At 45.1% G+C, this 20936-nt stretch overlaps 3 protein-coding genes across 6 annotated transcripts in view; 2 read left to right on the top strand and 1 right to left on the bottom strand.

The window, feature by feature from the left end:
• Window positions 1–4263, bottom strand: part of LOC116424019 (uncharacterized) — an 81619-nt gene extending 77356 nt beyond the window's left edge. Inside the window, exons 1-2 of one of the 2 annotated variants that reach the window (XM_076368110.1) lie at window positions 3653–4263; window positions 2411–3452 (exon numbers count right to left, since the gene is read on the bottom strand). In XM_076368110.1, the coding sequence (XP_076224225.1) occupies window positions 2411–2447 (37 nt within the window). In that variant the 5' untranslated portion in view covers window positions 2448–3452; window positions 3653–4263. Of the gene's footprint in view, window positions 1–1048; window positions 3453–3652 lie in introns of both variants that reach the window. The other variant, XM_076368109.1, reaches the window with a different exon arrangement.
• A 3125-nt stretch (window positions 4264–7388) lies between these two features.
• On the top strand, window positions 7389–15797 carry Ir8a (Ionotropic receptor 8a). Of its 3 annotated transcripts, XM_076368106.1 has the most exons (17): window positions 7389–7711; window positions 9015–9167; window positions 9734–9937; window positions 10013–10179; window positions 10347–10538; window positions 10633–10803; window positions 10881–11078; window positions 11162–11383; window positions 11685–11784; window positions 11874–12051; window positions 12354–12537; window positions 12646–12767; window positions 13472–13619; window positions 13703–13872; window positions 14607–14625; window positions 14656–14728; window positions 14862–15797. In XM_076368106.1, exons 1-17 carry the CDS (start codon window positions 7627–7629, stop codon window positions 15140–15142), a joined length of 2667 nt encoding a protein of 888 aa, XP_076224221.1. In that variant the 5' UTR covers window positions 7389–7626; the 3' UTR covers window positions 15143–15797. The 3 variants fall into 3 exon arrangements, with proteins under 3 accessions (XP_076224221.1, XP_031850005.1, XP_076224222.1); XM_031994145.2 differs by having other exon boundaries at window positions 7390–7711; window positions 14607–14728; window positions 14862–15796; XM_076368107.1 differs by lacking the exon at window positions 7389–7711 and having other exon boundaries at window positions 9035–9167; window positions 9754–9937; window positions 14607–14728; window positions 14862–15796.
• Window positions 15798–16774: 977 nt separating this feature from the next.
• LOC116424016 (uncharacterized) lies at window positions 16775–19781 on the top strand. The gene is made up of 2 exons (XM_031969889.2): window positions 16775–16874; window positions 17193–19781. The coding sequence occupies exons 1-2, from the start codon at window positions 16860–16862 to the stop codon at window positions 19383–19385; spliced, it is 2208 nt and encodes a 735-aa protein (XP_031825749.2). The 5' UTR covers window positions 16775–16859; the 3' UTR covers window positions 19386–19781.
• Window positions 19782–20936: the final 1155 nt, after the last annotated feature.

Genomic DNA, 20936 nt, shown 5'->3' with positions numbered 1-20936 from the left:
GCGCCACGGCGATCTCCGTGGTAAAATGATATTCGAAATCGGCGGCGAGATTTCTGGCGAGTAAAATATTTCCCATCGCGGCCACCATAGAACGGAACACTGGAATCCCGTGTATCTAAGATGAAAATATTCCGTGGCGATAAAAAAGCAAAATGGCGTCAGAACACGTCCGGGGGGAAGTGCATGTACATTTGACAAAGCGGATTTATTTATAAATAAGCGCGACTTCGTTTAGGCTATTCCTCCGGAATCAATTGAGCGGAGCCGAACAGGAATATTTCAAGATAAAGCCAAAAATATATGTTCGCGAACCCGTGAAATGAACTATTTTTAAATACCATTTTAGAAACGCTGCTGCAACGAATAAGACATTTCATTTCCACGTCTGCACGGACGATTTAAAATAAAATAGACCGTTAGCCGTTACTATTCGAGTGAATGTTTTAAGCCGGTACCGGCTGGTAGTAGCGCGGTGCACCGACACGAAAGTCTGGGAATCGAAACCGCACGGATTCCCCGGCTCCCCGTGGCTAGACGCCGCGACGAGAGAAAACGGCGAATTTTACGAGGAGACGTGTCCTCGGGACGGCACGCGACGCTGGAAAAGACAGGCGGGAGTAAGAAAGACGGACGGACAGTCAGACGGTGCGACACACAAGCGTTACGTGTGCCAGTGTATACGCGCGACGAAAGAAATTGTAACGAGACGTCATGGAAACGGGGCAAAAAACGAAACGTCAAACGTCGGAACGATCGAGTATCGAGACCGTTATCTCGTTAACGAACGCAGTCCGAGGGTATCGATACATATCGCCGATTCGCTTTGCTTCCCCAGCGCCGTTCTTTACCAATGAGCCATGAAATAAATAAAAAAAAAAGAGAAAAAGAGAGAAAAGAAAAAATAGAAATGAAATAAAACCGGGGAAAAAAACAAGAATGACTCTAGAGAGAAAGAAAGACATAGCGCACGTATATGATCGGGATCGGTGCCGTAGAACACGAGCGGAACATTTCAACGAGGCATTGTAAGAGATGATTGCGTGCTAACCTGAAAGTCTAGCGAGGAATCGAAGCATGCCAGCGGCGGAAGACAGGCAATGAGCCGCGGTTCCAGCGACCAGAATTCCACCGGCGATCGGCATTTGTGTTTTCCTTCTCTTTCCCCGATTGTCCTGCGTGTGGTAGTTCCTCGGTTCTCTCGTGTCTCTGCTGCGCGTTCCTCTTAGCGTACGCCAGACAAAGATGGAGGGGGCGGTGGATCGGTCGGGCGGGCTGGAGGGCAGAGAGGCGAAGAGGAGTGTGCCCCGTGCGACAGAGAAAGACGGCGCGTATCGTGCGCCGGGGGTGACGCGAGAGAGAGAGTGTGTGTCCTAGCCTAACCTAACCTCTCTTCCTCCTACGGTGTAAGGGACACACAGAGGCACACCGGATGAAATGCAAGTCGCGAGCCGAGGAGCCGAGCGCGAAGATTCACCACCGCGCGCGGACGGTAGAGAAACACGGGACAACCGGTCGGTCGCGCACTGTTTTTCAGTCCACGGCACACACTGTTCCCATGCCCGTGATTTTTCCTGGGATCTTTGACACTCCCGTGGTTCTTCGCCGCCTGTCTCTCTCGCTCTTTCTCTTTCTCTCTCTCTCTCTGTCCCTCTTTCTCTCTCTCTGTTCCTCCGTTTCTAGTTTCTTCTCTGTCTTTCTCTCTCCCTTTCTCTCTAGGCAGCCGGTTTCATTTACGTGTCGTGTCGTGTCGTATCGTGCGTTCGTGCGTGCGCGCGTGCCGTGTCGCGCCAGTGAAAACTCTGGCCAGCGCGCGCACACACAGAGAGACGGGATATGTCGGTAGACCGCGAGAGACAGACGTACGGCCGATACGGGATAGATAAATGGGCCCCCGAGGGAGAGAGAGGGAGAAAGGAACAGTCACGGCCGAGGGGTGGGGAGGGTGTGCGAGGAGAAGCGTATACGACGGCGTAAAGTTCGACCACGGAAGGGAGACAGAGAGAGAGAAAGAGCGAGAGAGAGACGGCTGACTGACTTTTTTTTTCCTTTCTCTCTCTCTCTCTCTCCCTGTTCGTACACACTCCGATACGACGTGTTGTGTCACGATTCACGCACTCATTCGTTCCTCGACGCTCGAGCCGTGTGTACGCGTGGTGGTACGCGCGCTGGCACTTTTAGGAACTGTTCCACGGCCGAAGAGAAGTCGGGGAAAAAGACACCACCGTGATTATACGGTCAGGCACTGTTACTACCTTCCAACCAGCGAGCAAAGCGAACGAGCGAGCGAGCGAGCGAGCAAACGAAACCAACTCTCTCCTCCACTCCCGTCAACTATTTTACACAACGAGTAGGAAACGGCGCTATCGTAGTAGCAACGTGCTACGTGTCTCTGCGATTATCCCTGCTGTACCTGTACTGCTCGATCGCGGTCCTCTTGAACATGTCATCGTGACGCACCGCGGCCGTTGAAATCGCGGTGCTCGTTGCGCGGAAAGCTCGTGGGCCCTGACGGGCCCCTCGCGGTTCTATTGGCAGCGACACCGCACTGTCAGACACGGACTACGACAGAACAGCCGAGCGACGACTGACTCCTCCGCTCGCGAGCCACCGGCAACGTTGCCACATCACTACCGAGTCGCGATCGGGCAAGTCCTCGGCCACCGACGGACAGGTACGACGGTCACTGCGTTCTTGGTGGTGGCGCGCGACCGACTGTTCCATTCGATTTTCTTTTCCTCTTCTTTTCCTCCCGCGGTAATTCTCACCGGAGAATCTATCCGTGAACCGCTTTAAAGACAAAAGGCCGCACTTAACGCTACGTCACTCGAGAACTCGAACCGTACCGCCGAATGCCCCCGCGGCTGAACGGTGCGCCTCACACATGCACCACGGATCGAACGGAAAAAAAGGGATCTTTTTCCCGCGGATCGAACGTACCCCGACAACTTCTCGTCACCTGTCCGTTGCATGCGTCGATGTTTCACGTGAGTCTCTGTCGTCGCTGTCGGTCGCGACTCTCTCGTCTGTCACACGTCGGAGATTCTATCTCTCTCTCGAGTGTGCGCCTTTTACGTTCGCATCTTTACGAACCCTCGTCGCACGACGAGAGGGTCACCACGCTCGTGAACTATTGTCGGTCGTTGTCGCTGCTGTCGACTGCATTCGGATTTGGTCGGTGCATCGAAATCCACGGCACTCCGTGATCCGGACGAGCACACAGCACCGAGCTAACTGGCCACATCTGCTGTCGGATTCGCTAGGAGTGCTCCGCGAACTACAGCGCGGCCGGCCAGTCTGACTGCTGCTAGTCAGTATTGCTATACCTCGCTTTCTTACTCCTGTCTGCCAACCTACCCAGTCTACCAGCCTTCTCGAATCAGCCGTGCCTACCTCTCGTGTATTCTCTTCAACCAGGGCCGCATCGTGGTTTATACAGGCCCCCGGTCACTCTCCTATTCAAACATCATCCTCTATTCAAAATCTAGATCGCAAGGGTTAATGACATCCTTCTAAACTATCCTAACTACTTTTCATTTTTGCGATCAATGACTATGTATATACTCTTCAAAAATAATAATTGTTTCGTGAAACATTTATCTATATTTGGAAAAAATTAAATCAATGATGATTGATGTTATATTGGAACGATTACCTTAATTCAACACCTCTTTTCTAATCATTCCTCCGTTGATCCTAGAATTGTCATAGCTCGGCACTGCGTCCACAGCACCCCACAGATAAGCCGGCCCTGCCTCCACCCCCCACCCTCTTGCCTAGCCGCTTTCCTTCTCCTTTCCTCCTGCCCTTCCCTTCATCCTTTTCTCATTCACTCGCGCGTTCGCGCGTACCGTTCATCCCGCTTCCACCTGAATCATTTCGCTCGCACCTACTCACCTTCCTATCACCCTCCTCGTCCAGCGGCCATCTCTCGCTCGCTCGAATGAATGGTTTAGTTCGGGAGGGCCGCCGTGTCGGAAACAGCCGATCGCGTCCGGAAATCACCGAGCTCGGACTTCCTGCATTAGTGCGCTTCTTGAATAAAATTCCATTCTTTCCTTCCTTCCTTCCTTTCCTTCCTTTCCTTCCTGCCTCCCGGCTCCGAGCACGTATTCTTCCGCCCCTCGACTTTCTTCCGAATTTCGCGGCGAACACGGCGAACCCCCGCGCGACACCGTGTGCTCGCCACGGGGCCCCGTACGCGGTGACATCGTACGCGCTTCGTGCAACGCTCGTGATCCGTTGCACTCGTTCGCGTTCCACGAGCCTCTCTTGTCGGAACTTTTCGTGCGTGAAATTGTAATACTTTTTGACGCGTGTATTTCGTTTCTAGTACACGCGCCGAGGCGCACGTTTTTTCCCTTCTTTCGCCTCTTTCTCGTGCCCAGGACTTCTCGTAGACTTTCCTCGTTCAAACTAGCTCTGCCATCGGGTGCCCTGTAACGGTAGCTAAATTGTCTGTAGGTGTTCGAAGCTGAAATCTTTATTACCTCGTTCTTATTGTTGTCGTTCCGTCGACAATTTTTAGCCGTTTCGAAAATATTTCTGAATTTTATATATTATACGGTCGATACCTTTTCCCGATGCATTCGCGAAGTTTGAGGGTGACCCGAACGTTACAAATTATAGGTTATAGTATCGTCGCGAGAGGCTCTCGAACGCGCGCGGAAATCGGCGCGGGAGGAGCGAGCGTTGCGCGTTCCATATTCCGTGGAACTGGAGCAGTATTTTAGGCTCGAAATTGGCGCCGATTAAAAGAACTGCAGCGTCTGGTGAACCAAATTATGCAAGAAAAATATACCGTGCTCCTCCGGGGGGATACGTCAGTGCAGCGGAAAAGCTGCCGCCTTAACTGCCGTCCCGCGCGTATTTTTCAAACATTCCTTTACGATCCACTCGAGCTTGGAACGTTGAAAGGAGGATAATTTGTAGGTGTACTTGCGACCGGTGAAATTAAACATCGCGATCCGAATATTTTTCTGTTGAATATCCTCACGCGCGTAAACTATTCTGAAAAGAAACGTAAGACACCGTCGAGGTCACTCGTTAACCTGAATCGCTTGGAAGGTAAGGTGAACGATTCACGGAGTTAATTAAGTAATCTGTTTACCTTTTCATTAAAGATTCTTATCCCGCTGTGCAAGTTCGATATGACGACAGAATTCATCCGTTCGAAACAATCGATGATAATTAGCCTTGGACGGAGATTATATTTCGCGCAGAAGGATCGTTAGGTTACGCGTTAAAAATATTTTTTTTCAAACGGGACGATGATGTCATTCTCTGTTTTATCGACCATTTTTATTGTCTCCCGCCGGTTGAATCAATCTTTATTCACGTAAGCCGCGATAAGATCTCCCAGCGTATTATGCAAGCAGGTACATGACGTAATACGATGCGCCGATTCATAAAGCGAAATGCAACGCATGGAACAGTGATCAACATTTGTCTCTTCATACGCACGGTTCACGCGCGAACGGCGACATCTGCTGGCGATCCACCAACATTTAACGCGGAGTGATTAATGCGCAAATGCAACGTGGCGCCCTCTCGCTGTCTCGTTATTTTTCCTTTTTTTATCGAAATGGTAACGAACGTTTCCTTTTATTACCATTGTAAAATAAATGAGAAACACGCGACGAAATTGTTCACGAAAGAATGAATGATAGCTCAAGAAGATAAAAAGACTGAAAAAATTGAAAAATAAATGTTCGTTTCCTTCCTCTCCTATAGAAATCGGTACCACCGGTGGCCCACAGTAAGATATCACATTAGACAACGTGACAACTCATTAGACGGCGTGTAGCATCAAATATGTGGCTGGTCAAATGGTTTCTTAATTAGAAAACATTGCCATATAGTTGAGAATTAATTTACGTATTGATCATTTCAATATTTTTATCAATTTTGTGAATTCAGCCGCCAAATGGGAAAGAGTGGAAATTACAGCGCCGGTGTGAACGCGTTAAATATTAACTTAACAGTATAGCTCTGTTCAGAGGTGACAGGTGAACTAGAATTTCTCACGCAACGCTTTCGAATGTAAGTGATGTAGTTCTCTCGGATAGAATCATTCCGACGTGTCGCAAGCGTCAGTCAGATTACGACACTTTGCATAGACAGGGAGGAACGATCGGCCTCGTCGGTTCCTCGAGATTGCGCTCGCATAAAGGACATCGGGGGTCCATTTAAGAATAGTGCGAGATTATTGAAGCATTTCGCTTCACCTGCCAACCGACGGAACATCTGCGCCGCAATCCCGATCCTTTCGTCATTATCCTTTGTGACCGCGCATCATCGATTCACTGTTTCCTCAACCATGGAAATTAATCAACCTTAGACCATGATCAGGAGTGATAATGGGAAAACGTGATGCCCGCTGCGGCCGTGGCCCCTCCGTCGCGGCAGGATTCACCGATCAAGAAACTGATTCTATCACCGCCGGTGTCTTTCTTCCGTTTTTTCTGCCCTCGTCCTCCCTTTCCTCCACCGTATTTCTTTCTTCAATGTCGCTCGGAAATTCAATCCAAGCCACGTTCGATGAAGCGCTCGATCGCAGAACGATTGATGGACTTTATCGTTCACCGGCCATGAAAATAGCGACGCCGGGAACCGATTGAATTTTCCGCTGCCCGGCCGCAAGGAAAATGGCGGACGCCCTCGGTTCCACGCTCACGGCGGCAACGCGATATCAGTCAATAATCGATTAGGAAATTGGAGTTTTCAGCAGACGATTACACCGAGATTACAGGCATCGCTTTCGCAAGCCGTTCCGTTGCGGATGTAACTGCATATTCCCGATACAACGAATCAATAATATGCACATCGATCATTTATTGTCGGGGAGAACGCTTAACGTGGTCGAAAGCAATGCGGGGCATTAGTTCGATACCTTAACCAATCTATACAATTAAGATTCTTCGAATTTCTTGCGATTAATAATGAAATAAATTCATCAATTATTATCCTTCCAATATTTCTATTGATATACTATTGCTTTCTCAGATATACTACTGTCAATCCAATGCTCCAAACTCTTAGAACCATTTCAAATATAACACCGCATTATAACATCACTTAACTTCAAGAAATTCAGTACTACATTCTAAGCAACCACTTATAATCCATACGAAACACATGACATCAGCTTAAACCGTTCAACCTTAACAACCCCAACAAAAGTTCCCAAACAATCAGCCGCATCGAATTGACTTAAAAGATACAAGAATGCTCATGAAAAGAAGAGTAGAATCATGCTTTCGTCGTACATGAAAGAAAATTCGCGACTCACGGCATCGACCGCTCGTTCACGTTGGCAATCCTTGGCAGCCGTCACGACAGGTTTCGCCGATAAATCGATGGCTCTGGTGGAAGACGTTCGCGTGGCAGGATGTCACATCGGGGCCGGTCTCTTTTGTCCCGCCTGATTTCAGCGTTTACCTTGGCAATGTGCATTCACGAGCAATAAGGGTTTGATAGGCACCGGGTGCAATATTCATAAGCGACCTGGCCGTCTTTCCGGCGCAGGCGTCGCGTCGGCTACGTCGCCCTCGTCCTCCAGGTTCCCCGTCCGTTTCCGCGGAATTCGACCGCTGTCCGTTCATCCAGCACCGAACTCGGTTCACCACGATGTCGGCGACGACGCTGCACGCTGGTATCTTGCTTCTAGTGACGATATTGGGACCCACCTTCTGCCAAACACCCATGACCATGCGTAAGTCCTTGGTACCATCTTTCAATCGCTGTTTCCGAAGCCTTCGCGGTGTTCTCTTCTGCGTTTCTGCGTCTTATTCGAAGCCTGGCTTCATTAGTTCGCCGACGATGATTTACTGGACGTTGGAAGTGTTCGTTTTTTATGGCAATTTAGATTTGATACTCGATTACTGAAATATTAGATCACTGTATAGATCAGTTTTCATATGAAGCGTTAAATCAAATTTTCGATTGATGCTCTAGTTACTGGCGATTCGAAATCTAATGAGGAGATTCTATGTGTGAATTTCATAAGCTTGCCAGGGTAATATATCGGTTAGTTCGTTGTTTTTGTCGTTAATAAATGGAACTTAGGTTCGTGTGAGTTACAGTTATTTCTTCTACAATGCGAATGTTCGTGAATTATGCTGAGTAGAATAAGCAATAGATAATAATAAAAGTTGAATTCTTTTAAGACTGAAATGGTTCAGTTAAACTAGGTTTGTAGAAATCAAGCATGTAATTACTTATTGGTTTACCTGATACGTTCATCGATTGTGTATCTTAAACATTGATCGGCTGACATTAAAGCTTCAATCGCTTCTGATATGAAAACTTACCGCACTATTGTTCAATTATTCATACAGAATGTCTAGTTGAAAGTTACTCCGTCCTCTGCGCTGATTGTCCGTGGCCCTTGACACAAAAAGAAATCGTATCGACGATGATGTAAAAACGAGAACAACGAAAAAAAGCCACGGCGTCACTCTGTATAGTCGTAAATAAAAACAGACGACCTTTATTACCTTTCCTGAAGGGCATTAGCGAAAGAAATGTATATCTTTCCAATCTTCCAGTTGATCTGAAAAGACAACATTATTGAAACTATATGAGAATCATCATTATACTTACGTACATACACGTTAATTCATGTGCACGCTACGATGATGATCGGCGATACGCCGGGTGAAGATAATTGGTGCATGATTAGATACGATCTGTTCAGGCCAGTGTGCATAATAGTAGAATAATGAGTGTCATAATGTCGCGTGTCTCGTGGCAATATCAATTTATATGCATATAACACGAGAGAATGTCTGCGATGCTTGTACAGGATGAATCTAAATGGATGTTACAAGGTTCGAAGAAATATTTAACACTTCGAAAGTGTGCAAACACCGAAGTTACATTCTCGTTAAAAATAATTTAATCTCACAAAAGAAATCAGATTCAAGGATACATAGGTTTCATCGAATATTTTATCGATCACTTTTATTTTCATGGAATTTAACGAGAATTCATTATTTCTGAATGTTTTTCTATAGTGATAATAGTAGAGGAACCAGACACGCCAATTCTGACCGTTCTGAACGACGCTGTACCAGAGGCTGAGAAAAATTTCGGGGACGACGTTATCACCGTGCACATATCCACTGTCACTGTCGATCGAGGGAACATTCCAGCCAGTTTCGAAAAAGGTTAAGGAAATTACGATAGTGATTTGTATTCTTTAATAAACAACCTACTCCTCCACGTTGAACAAGTAGATCTTCTTTGAACCAAGAAGCTTCACTCGCAACCATTTGAAAATCCAGTAGATCATTCACTGTTTTACCCACACAATCGATCAGATGATAAATTATACATTATGTCGTGCTCGTCACAATGTCTCTTTACTCGTTGATACTCCAACGATAATAAAGTACCGCAGAAACACACGTTAGGAGTTCATAGAATTTAGAATACTGTAATATCGTACAAATTAATAAATATTATCAGACAGACAACACGCGTCTGTTGTGTACATACTAATTAGTAACCAGAAATGACCACAGTTTCGTTCAACTTCTCGATCAACTTATCTTCATGAAATGTATCTAACTGATATTTGAAAAGACATTATGTTCGTTACGCGTTGCTGTAATCAATTAATCAGTACTCTTTTTTATGCGAACAACGAACTTGCCCATCTCTGTTCTCATTAACATCATGCCAGCTGCAAATATCCGTTCTTATTTTCCTGTCGTTAAAAATCAACTTGCAGTATGTGCTGCCTTATTTAAGGGAGTCAGCATCATACTGGACATGACTTGGACCGGCTGGGAAAAGGTTCGCACCGTCGCCGACGAGAACGGGATAATATACAAACGAGGGGATTGCAAGATAAACTCGTACGTGCAGGCGATCGACGATCTTTTGATGTTGAAGAACGCGACGGACGTCGGCCTGATCTTCGAGGATGAAAGGGGTACTTTGTCTCCGTTTCCATCGGCGATCGTCCTCGATCCAGCTGCTTCGGTGTTAAACGAACCGATTATTTCAGAGCTGAACCAGAGCCTCTACTATCTGATCGGGAATTCGATCATCAGATTGGTCGTGATCGACGAGTTCACGGACAGAACCATCTCGAAGGTACGGAACATGAGGCCGTCGCCATCTTATTACGCGATCTACGCGAGCACGGCCAAAATGGAGGAGCTGTTCAAAACGGTGAGTAACGATCGTACGAACAACTTTTCTATTGAACATTCAACGAGTTTAATTTCAACGTTCAATGAAATCAATAAATTTCAGTACGTTCAGTGGTATTTGTTAGTTATTAGAAAGTCGTAATATTTATGAAGAATGTAAAATTGTAACATAATTGAATTATACAGGCCGTTCAAGGAGGATTGGTCAAGAGGGACGGAATCTGGATGTTAATGTTCACCGACAACAGTTACCTCGAGTCGAAATATGTTAACGGCGAAGTACAGCTGAATGTTTCTGTGACCGTCTTGTCGATGCGAACGGAAGTTTGTTGCCGTTTAATGGGCGAACCGAATTGCGTTTGTCCTCCGGATGTTCAAGTATTGTTCTCTACATTATAATGCTAATAATTGTCTTTCGTTTCCGCGTTATAAAATAATAAGATTAATCGATTGAAAATTATTCAACAATTAGATATTCTCCTACTACTTCAGACGGCTGTTAGGCTTGATAGTGAGCCTGATGACCGATCTACAGAAGTCAGGAATCAGCGTGGAGGCGAAAAGAGGTCAATGTTCCTCGGCAAACGTGACTCAACCTGCTTCGAACGCAACTTCCGAGGCTTTTAATAAGAATCTGCTGGCTGTAAGTCGAAGTTGAAATTGTTTCTTCGGAAGAATTGGAAAATATTGAAACGATGTACAAATCCTTTTTGGAATTAGAAACTTGGGGGCAACGACACGTTCGAGTACTGGTCGGACAAAGGATTGATCACGTACAAAGCTGAAATCAATTTAGAGACCCTGAAGAACGGTGTTCTAGAGCCATTGGCCACTTGGACCAGGCGCACTAAGATCAAGGAAATGGACGGAAAGAAGATACAGCCTGCTAAAAGATTCTTTCGTATAGGAACTGCTCCTGTATTTAATTAATTTATCACATAGTTCCTTAGTTATCGAAATTCATTACAGATCGATTAATAAGTTTTTTAAAACTGTATCAGTCAGTTCCCTGGACGGTCCCCAAAATAGACCCACGTACTGGACTTGCCATGAAGGACGAGGATGGCAAGGAAATATGGGAAGGTTATTGTATAGACTTCATAAAAACGTTATCTGAAGAAATGGACTTCGATTACGACTTGATCGTACCCGAAGATCGACAGTTTGGGAAGAAATTGTCTAACGGACAGTGGAACGGATTGGTCGGTGATCTAGCGAAAGGGGTGAGTATGTTTTTAAATAATTCGAACTCTTCAGCGGTTCTTGATAGATTTTTGATCTGTAAATAAAAAGTTTCTTTTGTTAAAGAAGAGAACGAGGTAATTTAGGTCTTTAGATATCTTAGATTTAATTCGTTACATTCGTAAGCCCCTGACAGTGCGCTGCCATTCGTACTGCCATGTTGAAAGGATTGCTTCCATGGAACGATAATATTGAAAGCAATTAATATTTGTGAAAATTAAAACTGATCTTTATACGTTAAGTATTTGATCACTGTTTCATTAAAAAGAGACTTGTTTACAGGAGACTGACATCGTGGTTGCGGCATTGACAATGACGTCAGAACGCGAAGAGGTGATCGACTTTGTTGCTCCTTATTTCGAGCAGTCTGGTATATTAATTGGTAAGGATTTCTATACTTGCTCAACTAGAAGCTGTCCTGTTTATCTGTTAATTATAAACGATTAATTTCATGACACTCTTCTTCGCAAGTGATAAGAAAACCCGTGCGCAAGCCATCCCTCTTCAAATTCATGACGGTCCTCAAGGTTGAAGTCTGGTTAAGCATCGTGGGAGCGTTGACTTTGACTGGAGTAATGATTTGGATATTAGACAAGTATTCTCCTTACAGCGCGAGAAACAATAAACGTCTTTACCCGTACCCTTGTCGGTAAGATTTACGTAGTCATTCGAATTATCATTTCCTGCTTGATAATAAACGAAACAAATTCTTTTGCAACTCTAATTTTTGGAAGATAGTCTATAAGAATCTATAACATCGATTTTATTATAATTATATATCTGTAACATAGATTCCATTACAATTACGTATCTATAACATAGAGTTTATTACAATTATCTGCCTACAATATAGATTCCATTACAATCATCTGTAACACAAATGTATAATAAATATTACTTATTAATATCTGTAAATAAATGGTAGTCAATTGAATAATTGTCTTTTCCAAGGGATTTCACACTGAAGGAAAGCTTCTGGTTCGCTCTGACATCGTTCACGCCACAGGGAGGAGGAGAAGCTCCCAAAGCTCTATCCAGCAGGACTCTCGTGGCTGCTTATTGGCTATTTGTCGTCCTGATGCTGGCCACGTTCACGGCGAACTTGGCTGCCTTTCTCACTGTCGAACGAATGCAGGTACGTTCGCACTTTCTCCAAGAAGTCTTTCTTTGACTAATAACAGAAACAAAACCTATCCCATTTCTTGGTATACAGAATTTCTTTATGCTTCATTTGTTGGCCTAGACACCGGTGCAATCATTGGAGCAACTGGCCAGACAATCGCGAATCAATTACACTGTTTTGGCCAACTCGACCGTACACCAATACTTCATGAACATGAAGAACGCTGAAGACAAGTTGTACACGTGAGTAAATCTCCAGTTTCAAGAACAATTCAATCTAACAATCAACAATACCACTTTATTCATCTTCTCCTGCATTTTTCTAATATCTGCACCTTACAAATCGATAATAATTGTAACGATAATAATAGTACATCAAATATTAACCCCTTGGCCTACAACGTCGTGTCAGACTCGTAAAAGTTTCGAATAGAATTCGAACTAAATAGAATAGAATATTATTTTTCTATCATTAATTACAATGCTTCTAAGTAAACGTGGCCATAGAAGAAGTATAAAATCTTTCTCTGTCTCGATCGAATTATGTTCAATAAAATATCTTTGTTGAGCATGAAAGAAATCACAGGGCAAGGGGTTGAAAGTAAACTATAGAATACAAAATGGTGTCAGATAAAATATAAAAATACAGCGAAATGAGATAAATGAAGTGTCAAGTATCTTAACCAGTTAACTGTGGAACTTGGAAAAACCTCTCCTTCTGCGCGCAATAAAATCGAAAAATGGAGCCTGTACTTATCGAACGCAGGACAAATGCACGCAGAGTATATTTTAATGAAAGAAGAATTACATGTTTACGTGAAAAAATAAAGAATTCATTGCTGAAAGAATTAGTATCGTGTCAAGCATTACGATGTACACTCGTAAAACACAGTTAACTGGTTAAATTTTGAATAAAAGAACTTTCTAAGTGAACAAACCTTCTCTAGCGCGTGGAAGGAGATAACGTTAAACAGCAGCAGCGACCAAGTGGAGTACCGAGTCTGGGATTACCCGATAAAAGAGCAATACGGACACATCCTGCAGTGGATCACGCTGGTCGGCCCGGTGAAGAGTTCCGAGGAGGGTTTCCTAAAGGTGGGGGGATCGATCACCGGCGGATCCGCTTGATCGTGTCGCAGAAAAATCAACGACTTCCGTTTTTCGTCGTTTCATTCCAGGTGATAGAAAGCGAGAACTCCGAGTTCGCTTTCATTCACGACTCGTCGGAGATCAAGTATGAAGTAACGAGGAACTGCAACCTGACGGAGGTTGGCGAAGTGTTCGCCGAGCAGCCTTACGCAATCGCTGTCCAACAGGGAAGCCATCTCCAGGAAGAAATAAGCAGGAGGTTGATTAACATTTTTCTCACTTCTTTCCTCTACTCAAAAGAAACTTGTCAGGAGAAGAGTATTACCTGCATTTAATCTTCACGTGGTTTCTTAAGTTCTGCAAAAGGTTCTGCATGATTTTTCTATGTCGATCTGTATTGTCTTCATTCCATTCGATTATTTTATTAACCCTTTGCACTCGGAAGGTTCTTAGTAGAAATGTTTAACATATTTTGACGAGGCGAAGGTGGTATTCTTTGAGACTCGAAGAGAAATCATCGGTAGATTGAGGAAAGCTATGTGGGAATGGATGTATTTGAATGTGTGAGCGCGTTTTGAATGAATGTTCAAAGCATTGGAATATTCTAGACTATATTGATTTTCTCTATATTGATTTTTATGTTAATGTTCGTTTCTTATGAATCTAGAATATCCCAAATATATGTGAAGTTAATGGTAATGAAAGAATGTTCTAGAAAGTGTGCGAGTGAGACGAGCATCTGTGTATAAATAGTATGTGCGTTGTTTGATTTGGTTATTGTTTTATTGCGAGTCGTCATAAAATAATTATACTGTTTCAATTAAAATTCTCTTTCTCCTACACTATTTTATTCCAATATTTCACGTATCGCGTTATGCAGAGTTCAATATGAAACATCAGACTCTATAGTTTTACTGTGTCAAACTGAGTGGTGACTGAGAGTCACCTCCGGAGTGCAAAGGGTTTTTATGCGATTTAATGAATTTCTTTCAGGATCCTCGATCTGCAGAAGAACAGGTACTTCGAGTCGTTGAACTCGAAGTACTGGAACCAAACGCTGAAGGCACAGTGCATGGATTCTAACGACAGCGAGGGCATAACTCTCGAAAGTTTAGGCAAGATGTTATGAGATTTCATTTTATTATTAATAATAATATGATCGTTATTCTTGGAATGATAAATATGTTTCTACGATAATGGAATTAATTGATCGACATTTGAGTTCATTTAAATCGATTACTTTCTCAGGTGGAGTTTTCATTGCCACCCTCTTCGGCCTTGCCCTAGCGATGATCACATTGGCCGGAGAGGTTCTATACTATCGAAAGAAGAACGATCCGCAGAAGGACAAGCAGAAGGACAAGAAGAAACCGAAGAGCTCCGACAACGAGAAAATGATATTGCAGAAGATGGCGTCGAAGTTGCAGCTGAAACCCGCGCCGACCAACGCGTTCTTCGAAAAAACGGCGAACCCACCTCGCGTGTCTCACATTTCTGTTTATCCGCGACACATTCCCTTCAAAGAGTGACAACTCCAACAATCGAAACCGCGAAATCGATGCATTGATCATTGATCAGTCGATTCTCGTGCGAACTCGTGTCCAAAGACTTGTGAAAATGAAAATTGAAACTGGAAATTCGAAGGTTCTACCGTAACTTTTCGATCGCCAAAGAAATTCTGTAATGTAAAATGTAATTCGAACCTGTTAGAATAAACTTCAGGATCGATCGACAGTCGCGAAAGATGAAAAATTCTCTTTTTCGATCACGCACTAGGAAACAGTTGTCTATGTTGCATATACCTAGAGACCCGTCGTTTAAGAAACCATAGCCGATGTATTTATTCTGTACAGAACATCGAGTCCCACGGTGCGGACGACATTGTTAATAAACACTACTACAGAGCAACGAGAGCGCAAAATAAATTTCGTACAGCGATCCTCGACGACGGCCACCGTCTTTCACTCTTTCACAACGGTCGCTCGTTCTGCCGATTATTCACGCTTCTCCGAAGTGCCGGAAACAATCGAAAATTGATCCGTCTGCGACGAGCTGTCTCTCTTTTGTTGCCTCGTTACGAAACGAGCGCAATTATTAATCAAAAATTCCTGAAAGCTACCCTTTCGTTACGTCCTCCAACACGCCAACACTGCAACCAGTCAGACACGGTTATAAATTTAAAAAAAGGCGAAACAAACTTCTGTTATATTCCAATTTCCATAAATGAATTTGTAAAAAATTAATGTTTCCCATTAATCGTAGTAGTAAATAAATAATACCATAATATATTAATTACTTTACGCGGACTGCACGAGAGCGCCGTTTAATGCACTCTATGTCTCAATATGTCAGTAACAGGTTTCGTTTCATGAAATCATCACAAGTTTCTTCAGATCCTTTTCTCTATTTCTCCGCGATCAAAGGAAAGTCGTCGATTTCTCGGTTGGACAGAATCGCCGATCAGAATTTCTTTCTGGTTCTAACGACACCTCGTTTGAAACCGGCCATATTGACAGATCGCCGTCCGTCCCGTGCAGTTTTTCGCCTGTCCGCGGCCACGAAATTGCGTAAACGAAAGTGACCGGTGTTGATCGGTCGGCTGTGTCGTTTCGATTCGCAACGTTTTGCCGCAGACGCGAATTCGACATCGCCCCTTCATCCAATTTGCGAAAACCACGAGGCACGACCGCAAACGTGAGCCACGATTGCCCTGCAACCAACTCTAACGAGGTGTCAACGGGCAGAATAATCCCGTAGAACCTTCCAATCCCATTTTGACACCTACTAATCGTTTCACCGATTAAGTAATCGATTGAAAATAATAATAAAACAGAATAACCTAGGGTGGAAGAGCATTTTAAGCATTTTAGCTCCCTGCGCGTAGAGGCTACACGGGCAAGAAACGATTTTCTTTCCGTTCGGTCGGGAACCGTCGCCCGTGTAGCCTGCGTTTCCCTTTTTACACCTAACGAGGCAAAAATTACAGTTTTATCAGCCGCCACGGCCGGCCAGACAGCGTCCGGCACTGTTTTACGGTCTCTGATTCAAATCTTTCTGATCCACGCGGCGGGTGTTCACCGGATCCAGACCGCTCGCGATTCGCGGGCACGGAGTGGGGCGTCGGCGTTCGGATAAGTCAATATAAAGGCTTTCCGCGCGCTGCCGAGATCACTTCATGGGAAAGTGATGTGGCTCGCCGAACCGGAACCGGAAACGTACTAATCTCTGGATCGACGGACCGTCAGCATGGCCTCTTATAAGGTCGATCGTTCTGGTGAACGATATCTTCCGCCACTTTTACTATTTCTCGTGATTCATACAACCCTCTGTTTTCGCTGAATCTATTTCTAGACGACAGTAATGTCATCTATCAACTGCAAACTTGATGCCGAGAAGTATTATTATATAAATATACGTGTTCAATTTCTTTCTTTTGTTATTGGAGCTTTTATTTCACTAATTTCTTATTGATTTTTGTATTACAAATGTGCAACATTCCAGGATCCCTTAAGAAGAGTAGTTAATCTTGTTTAATTTAGAAGAGAATAGCAACGTAACTTTGTTATTCATCAATCGCAGGTGTGCGTCGCGCTAGCCACGATCTTCGTCTCAGCCCAAGCAGCGTTCAACCGAGACCTCTTCGACTCGTTCCCCAGGAACGATTACTCGTGGAGCCAAGATGATCACCTGGATTCTGCATCCTCGGAGCACTCGGCGTCCTACAGTCCCTTTTCTGCACTGAAGAAGAGACAGCCGGACTACGCGTCTTCTAGGGAATGGTCATCACCCATCAAAAAGGAACCTAGGGAAGACAAGAACTTCAAGAAAGCGATCTCTCCCTTCTACACCATCACCGAGAAGGATTCAGCGAATTACAAGGACATCGTGTTGAAGTCCGGAGTACCCTATTGTCAGGAATCCAAGAGCAAACGGTCCAGCCGGGGGCAGAACGCCAAAGACAGCCTGATCTGCTACAAGTGCAGAAACCCTAAGAATGGAGCCACCTACGAAGAATGTTCTTACGTCTCTCAGCCTTTGGCGGACTCCAGCAACATCGGGAAGGTGCTGGCGGCGCCTTCAGGCTTCAGGATCAGGAGGTCGAACTCCGACGAGGCTATGTCCGACTTCAAAGCGCGAGTTTACAGGAATCCGAACAATCCGTACCGCTTCAACGAGAAGATCTTCTCCGACGAGAGCCAAGACGTGCCAGCGAAGTACAAGACGAAGGACGAGGAGTGCGAGAAGGTGGTGAAGGACTCTATGGTATGCATGGTGTGCAGAGACAAGAAGAGCAACGGCAAGTACGAGCAGTGTTCTTACGTTAGCCAGCCCAAAGAGAAGAAGTACGCTTTCACTAAGACCTCGTCTTACAAGAATCCCGAGAGAAAAGGGGAAGAAGACGATGAGGACGTCAGTAGGTCTGACAAAGAGTATTCCGAGACTAAGCCGGTCAGGGAAACTTCGCATTCGGAAAAAGAACCAGAGAAGCTAGACGAGGAAGCTTCAGAGCCCAACTGCAAGAAGGTAGAGAAGGACTCGAAGACCTGCACCATCTGCAGAGACCCTAAAACGGGATCCAAGTCCGAGAAGTGTTCTTACGCTTATCAGCCCGACGATAAGGTCTACAAGTACACTAAATCGAGGAGCTTCGGGAACGAAGAGGCCGAGAGTCCATCGAAGGAAGCACCCGTCAAAGGTAGCTACACGTCCAGAGAGCCCGAGGATTACAGCAAAGATTACTCCGTTCCCGAGAGTTTCTACGCGAAATCCGGGCCCAGCTACTATCAAGAGGAAGAACCCAGCGCCAGGTACCAAACTGCTGCTTCCAAAGATTCCGAGAGCTACTTCTCGGACTACGAGAAGTCCAAGTCAGAGTCCGAGAGGATCGCCAAGAACATGGAGCCCAGCAACTGCAAAGAGGTCCAGAAGGACTCTATGAGCTGCAAGGTGTGCAAGGACCCAAAAAGCGGCAGCGTCTCGGAACAGTGTTCGTACAAGTCCCGCCCGGACGAGAAGAAGTTCGCCTACACGAAGTCGAAGTCCTTCGGCAGCCCAACCACGTCCGACAACTCCGAGGACAGGTCCACGGAGGGGTCCGAGAAGAAAGAGTCCCGCCAACCGCTCCTCCGCGATCATGCCTACGAATTCACCACGGAGAGACCGTACAGCTCTGACAGCGCTGCCAAGAGGGACTACAGAGAGTTCCCGTCGAGCAGCGAGTCTAAGCCGGAAGTTAAAACGGAGCCGACGACGTCTTCGCCCCATGAGCCGCGATTTTATGAGGCTTACAAGAAGAAAGAGGAGATCCAGAAGTTCCTGCAGGACTTCCAGAAGGAGGATCGGTCGAAATGCAAGAAGATGATGAAGGACAAGATGACTTGCTACGAGTGCGTCGATGATAAAGGATTCAGGCAAGAGGAGTGCGCTTTCACCACTGCCGACGACGCTGCTGCGGAGAAAACGGAACGGAAGGAGTCTGAAGAGGACGAGGAGCCTAGCAAGAAGATCCCTAGGTCGCCGATCATCGAGAAACGCATGGATGTTTCTCTGGACTCTCTTGCTTCTGCTGCCGAGGATGTCGAGGTTAGAAGAGAGAAGCCAGATGAGAACAGATCCGAGGAGGAAACGAAGGGAGTCGACGCGTACGCGTACGTCGCCGAGACTAGGCCTGTGTTCGACAAGGTACTCGGATTCACGCTTCCAGCGTACATGCTGGACACCACCGAGTACGAGAGAGAGTTCGATAAGAGCGTTGCGGCTGGTAGAATTTAGATGGTAGTTTCTTCAGCAGTTCTCGGTTGCTTCGGATTAGGATTAAGCATTGATTAACGCTTCACCCGCGCGAAGGTTGTTGATCGTAGATACTGTTAAGTCGTCTGTTTTATATTCATTTTGACGAACAGTTGCAAGAACCTTTAGTTGTTGGTTGTTACTTGTTAGCTGGGTAAAGTGTGAAATGAATGGAAATTATACGACACTTGCACCTATATTCATGGCCTCGAAGGCGTGCGAAGCATCTATCTTAGTTACCGTGTACGGGCAGCTTCAGAAAGCAGAATTTTGTAAGCATTCACTGGGATGTGGAAAGTGTTAGACTGAAACTATAGAGGAAGGACGGATATTAGAGATATGAAGCTTTTGTAAATAATCGTTCGAACATGTATTGTCAGACACAAGGACCAGGAGAAAGGAAGAAATAAAGATTCACGTAGAAACGTTATCACGTTGTTTAATACGATGCCGATTTACAGCAGAACCGATTGAACACTGGAACGAAAACAGTGGATGTTATTTAATCGTTGATCTGCACGCTGATTTGTCGAATACGACTGAATTGTTTCCTGTTCAAAGGGTACTGATTGAAGTTGACCTTTCACTGGAGATTGCGACTAGATGTCGCGGTCGATCGAGCGCGATTTCGACGCCGGCCGAGCGATATCCGTTGCTAAAGAGCTTTTGCGAAACTTGTCTACCCGGTGTTTTTGTTTTTACGCCGGCAAAAAGCCGTTTTCGCTGGAATTTCGTACGAAGAAAGCGATAATACGCGTTATTTCTGAAGTTAATCCAAGCTCTACGTCACGGTTGGGCAACTACGGCCGAAGAAACACCGCGACCGCGGCGGGAACGTAATACCAGTCCAGGAAACTCCGTTTTTATCTCGAGTTTGTTGAAACAAGAAATTATTTGGCGGATCGATCGATAATATTATTTTCTTGGGAAACAGCGTCGATTAGCTGGAACGAATCTCGCTTTCTAGTGTCGCGCAATAAGCCTCTTTTTAACTCCGCTTGAGACGCTGCGACGCCGCCATCTTGGAAAAATGGTGGCCGCTATATTCCTCGCGCTTATATAATCATTTAACGAAACAAACGTTTCTACTACCGTACATACATCCGCAAGAAACATTCCCATAACAATTCAACAAGCTGTTCACGGTGGTTAAATGTTTATCAAAGAAAGATCTGAAAGAAGAATAAACTAAGAATAAACTGAGAATTAATTTTTAACCAATAATCAACTAAGAATTAAATTAAGAATAACCAGCAGATATTCTGTTAATCTGAGAAACAACTTCAGAAAAGAGATGTCCAACAGTGTCATCTCAAGGTAATTCAACCAAAGAATGTTCAATCGAAATCTAGATTCGACTGTACGCGCCATCGACTGTTCGCCAAGCAGGAACCAATAGCGACCGAACAAGCTATCCTATTAGTTCCAAGAACCAGCCTTTTCCAATAGTCCTCCAAAGATAACAAAGAAAAGACATCATTCCCTAACACCGTCACGTCCCAGACAAGCCACCGAAGAGTGCTCAATCTAGAT

Source organism: Nomia melanderi, chromosome 5 (genome assembly GCF_051020985.1).
Source record: "Nomia melanderi isolate GNS246 chromosome 5, iyNomMela1, whole genome shotgun sequence".
Taxonomy (NCBI): domain Eukaryota; kingdom Metazoa; phylum Arthropoda; class Insecta; order Hymenoptera; family Halictidae; genus Nomia; species Nomia melanderi.
Note: the sequence above shows the minus strand (reverse complement) of the source record. Positions and strands in the feature narration are given on the sequence as shown.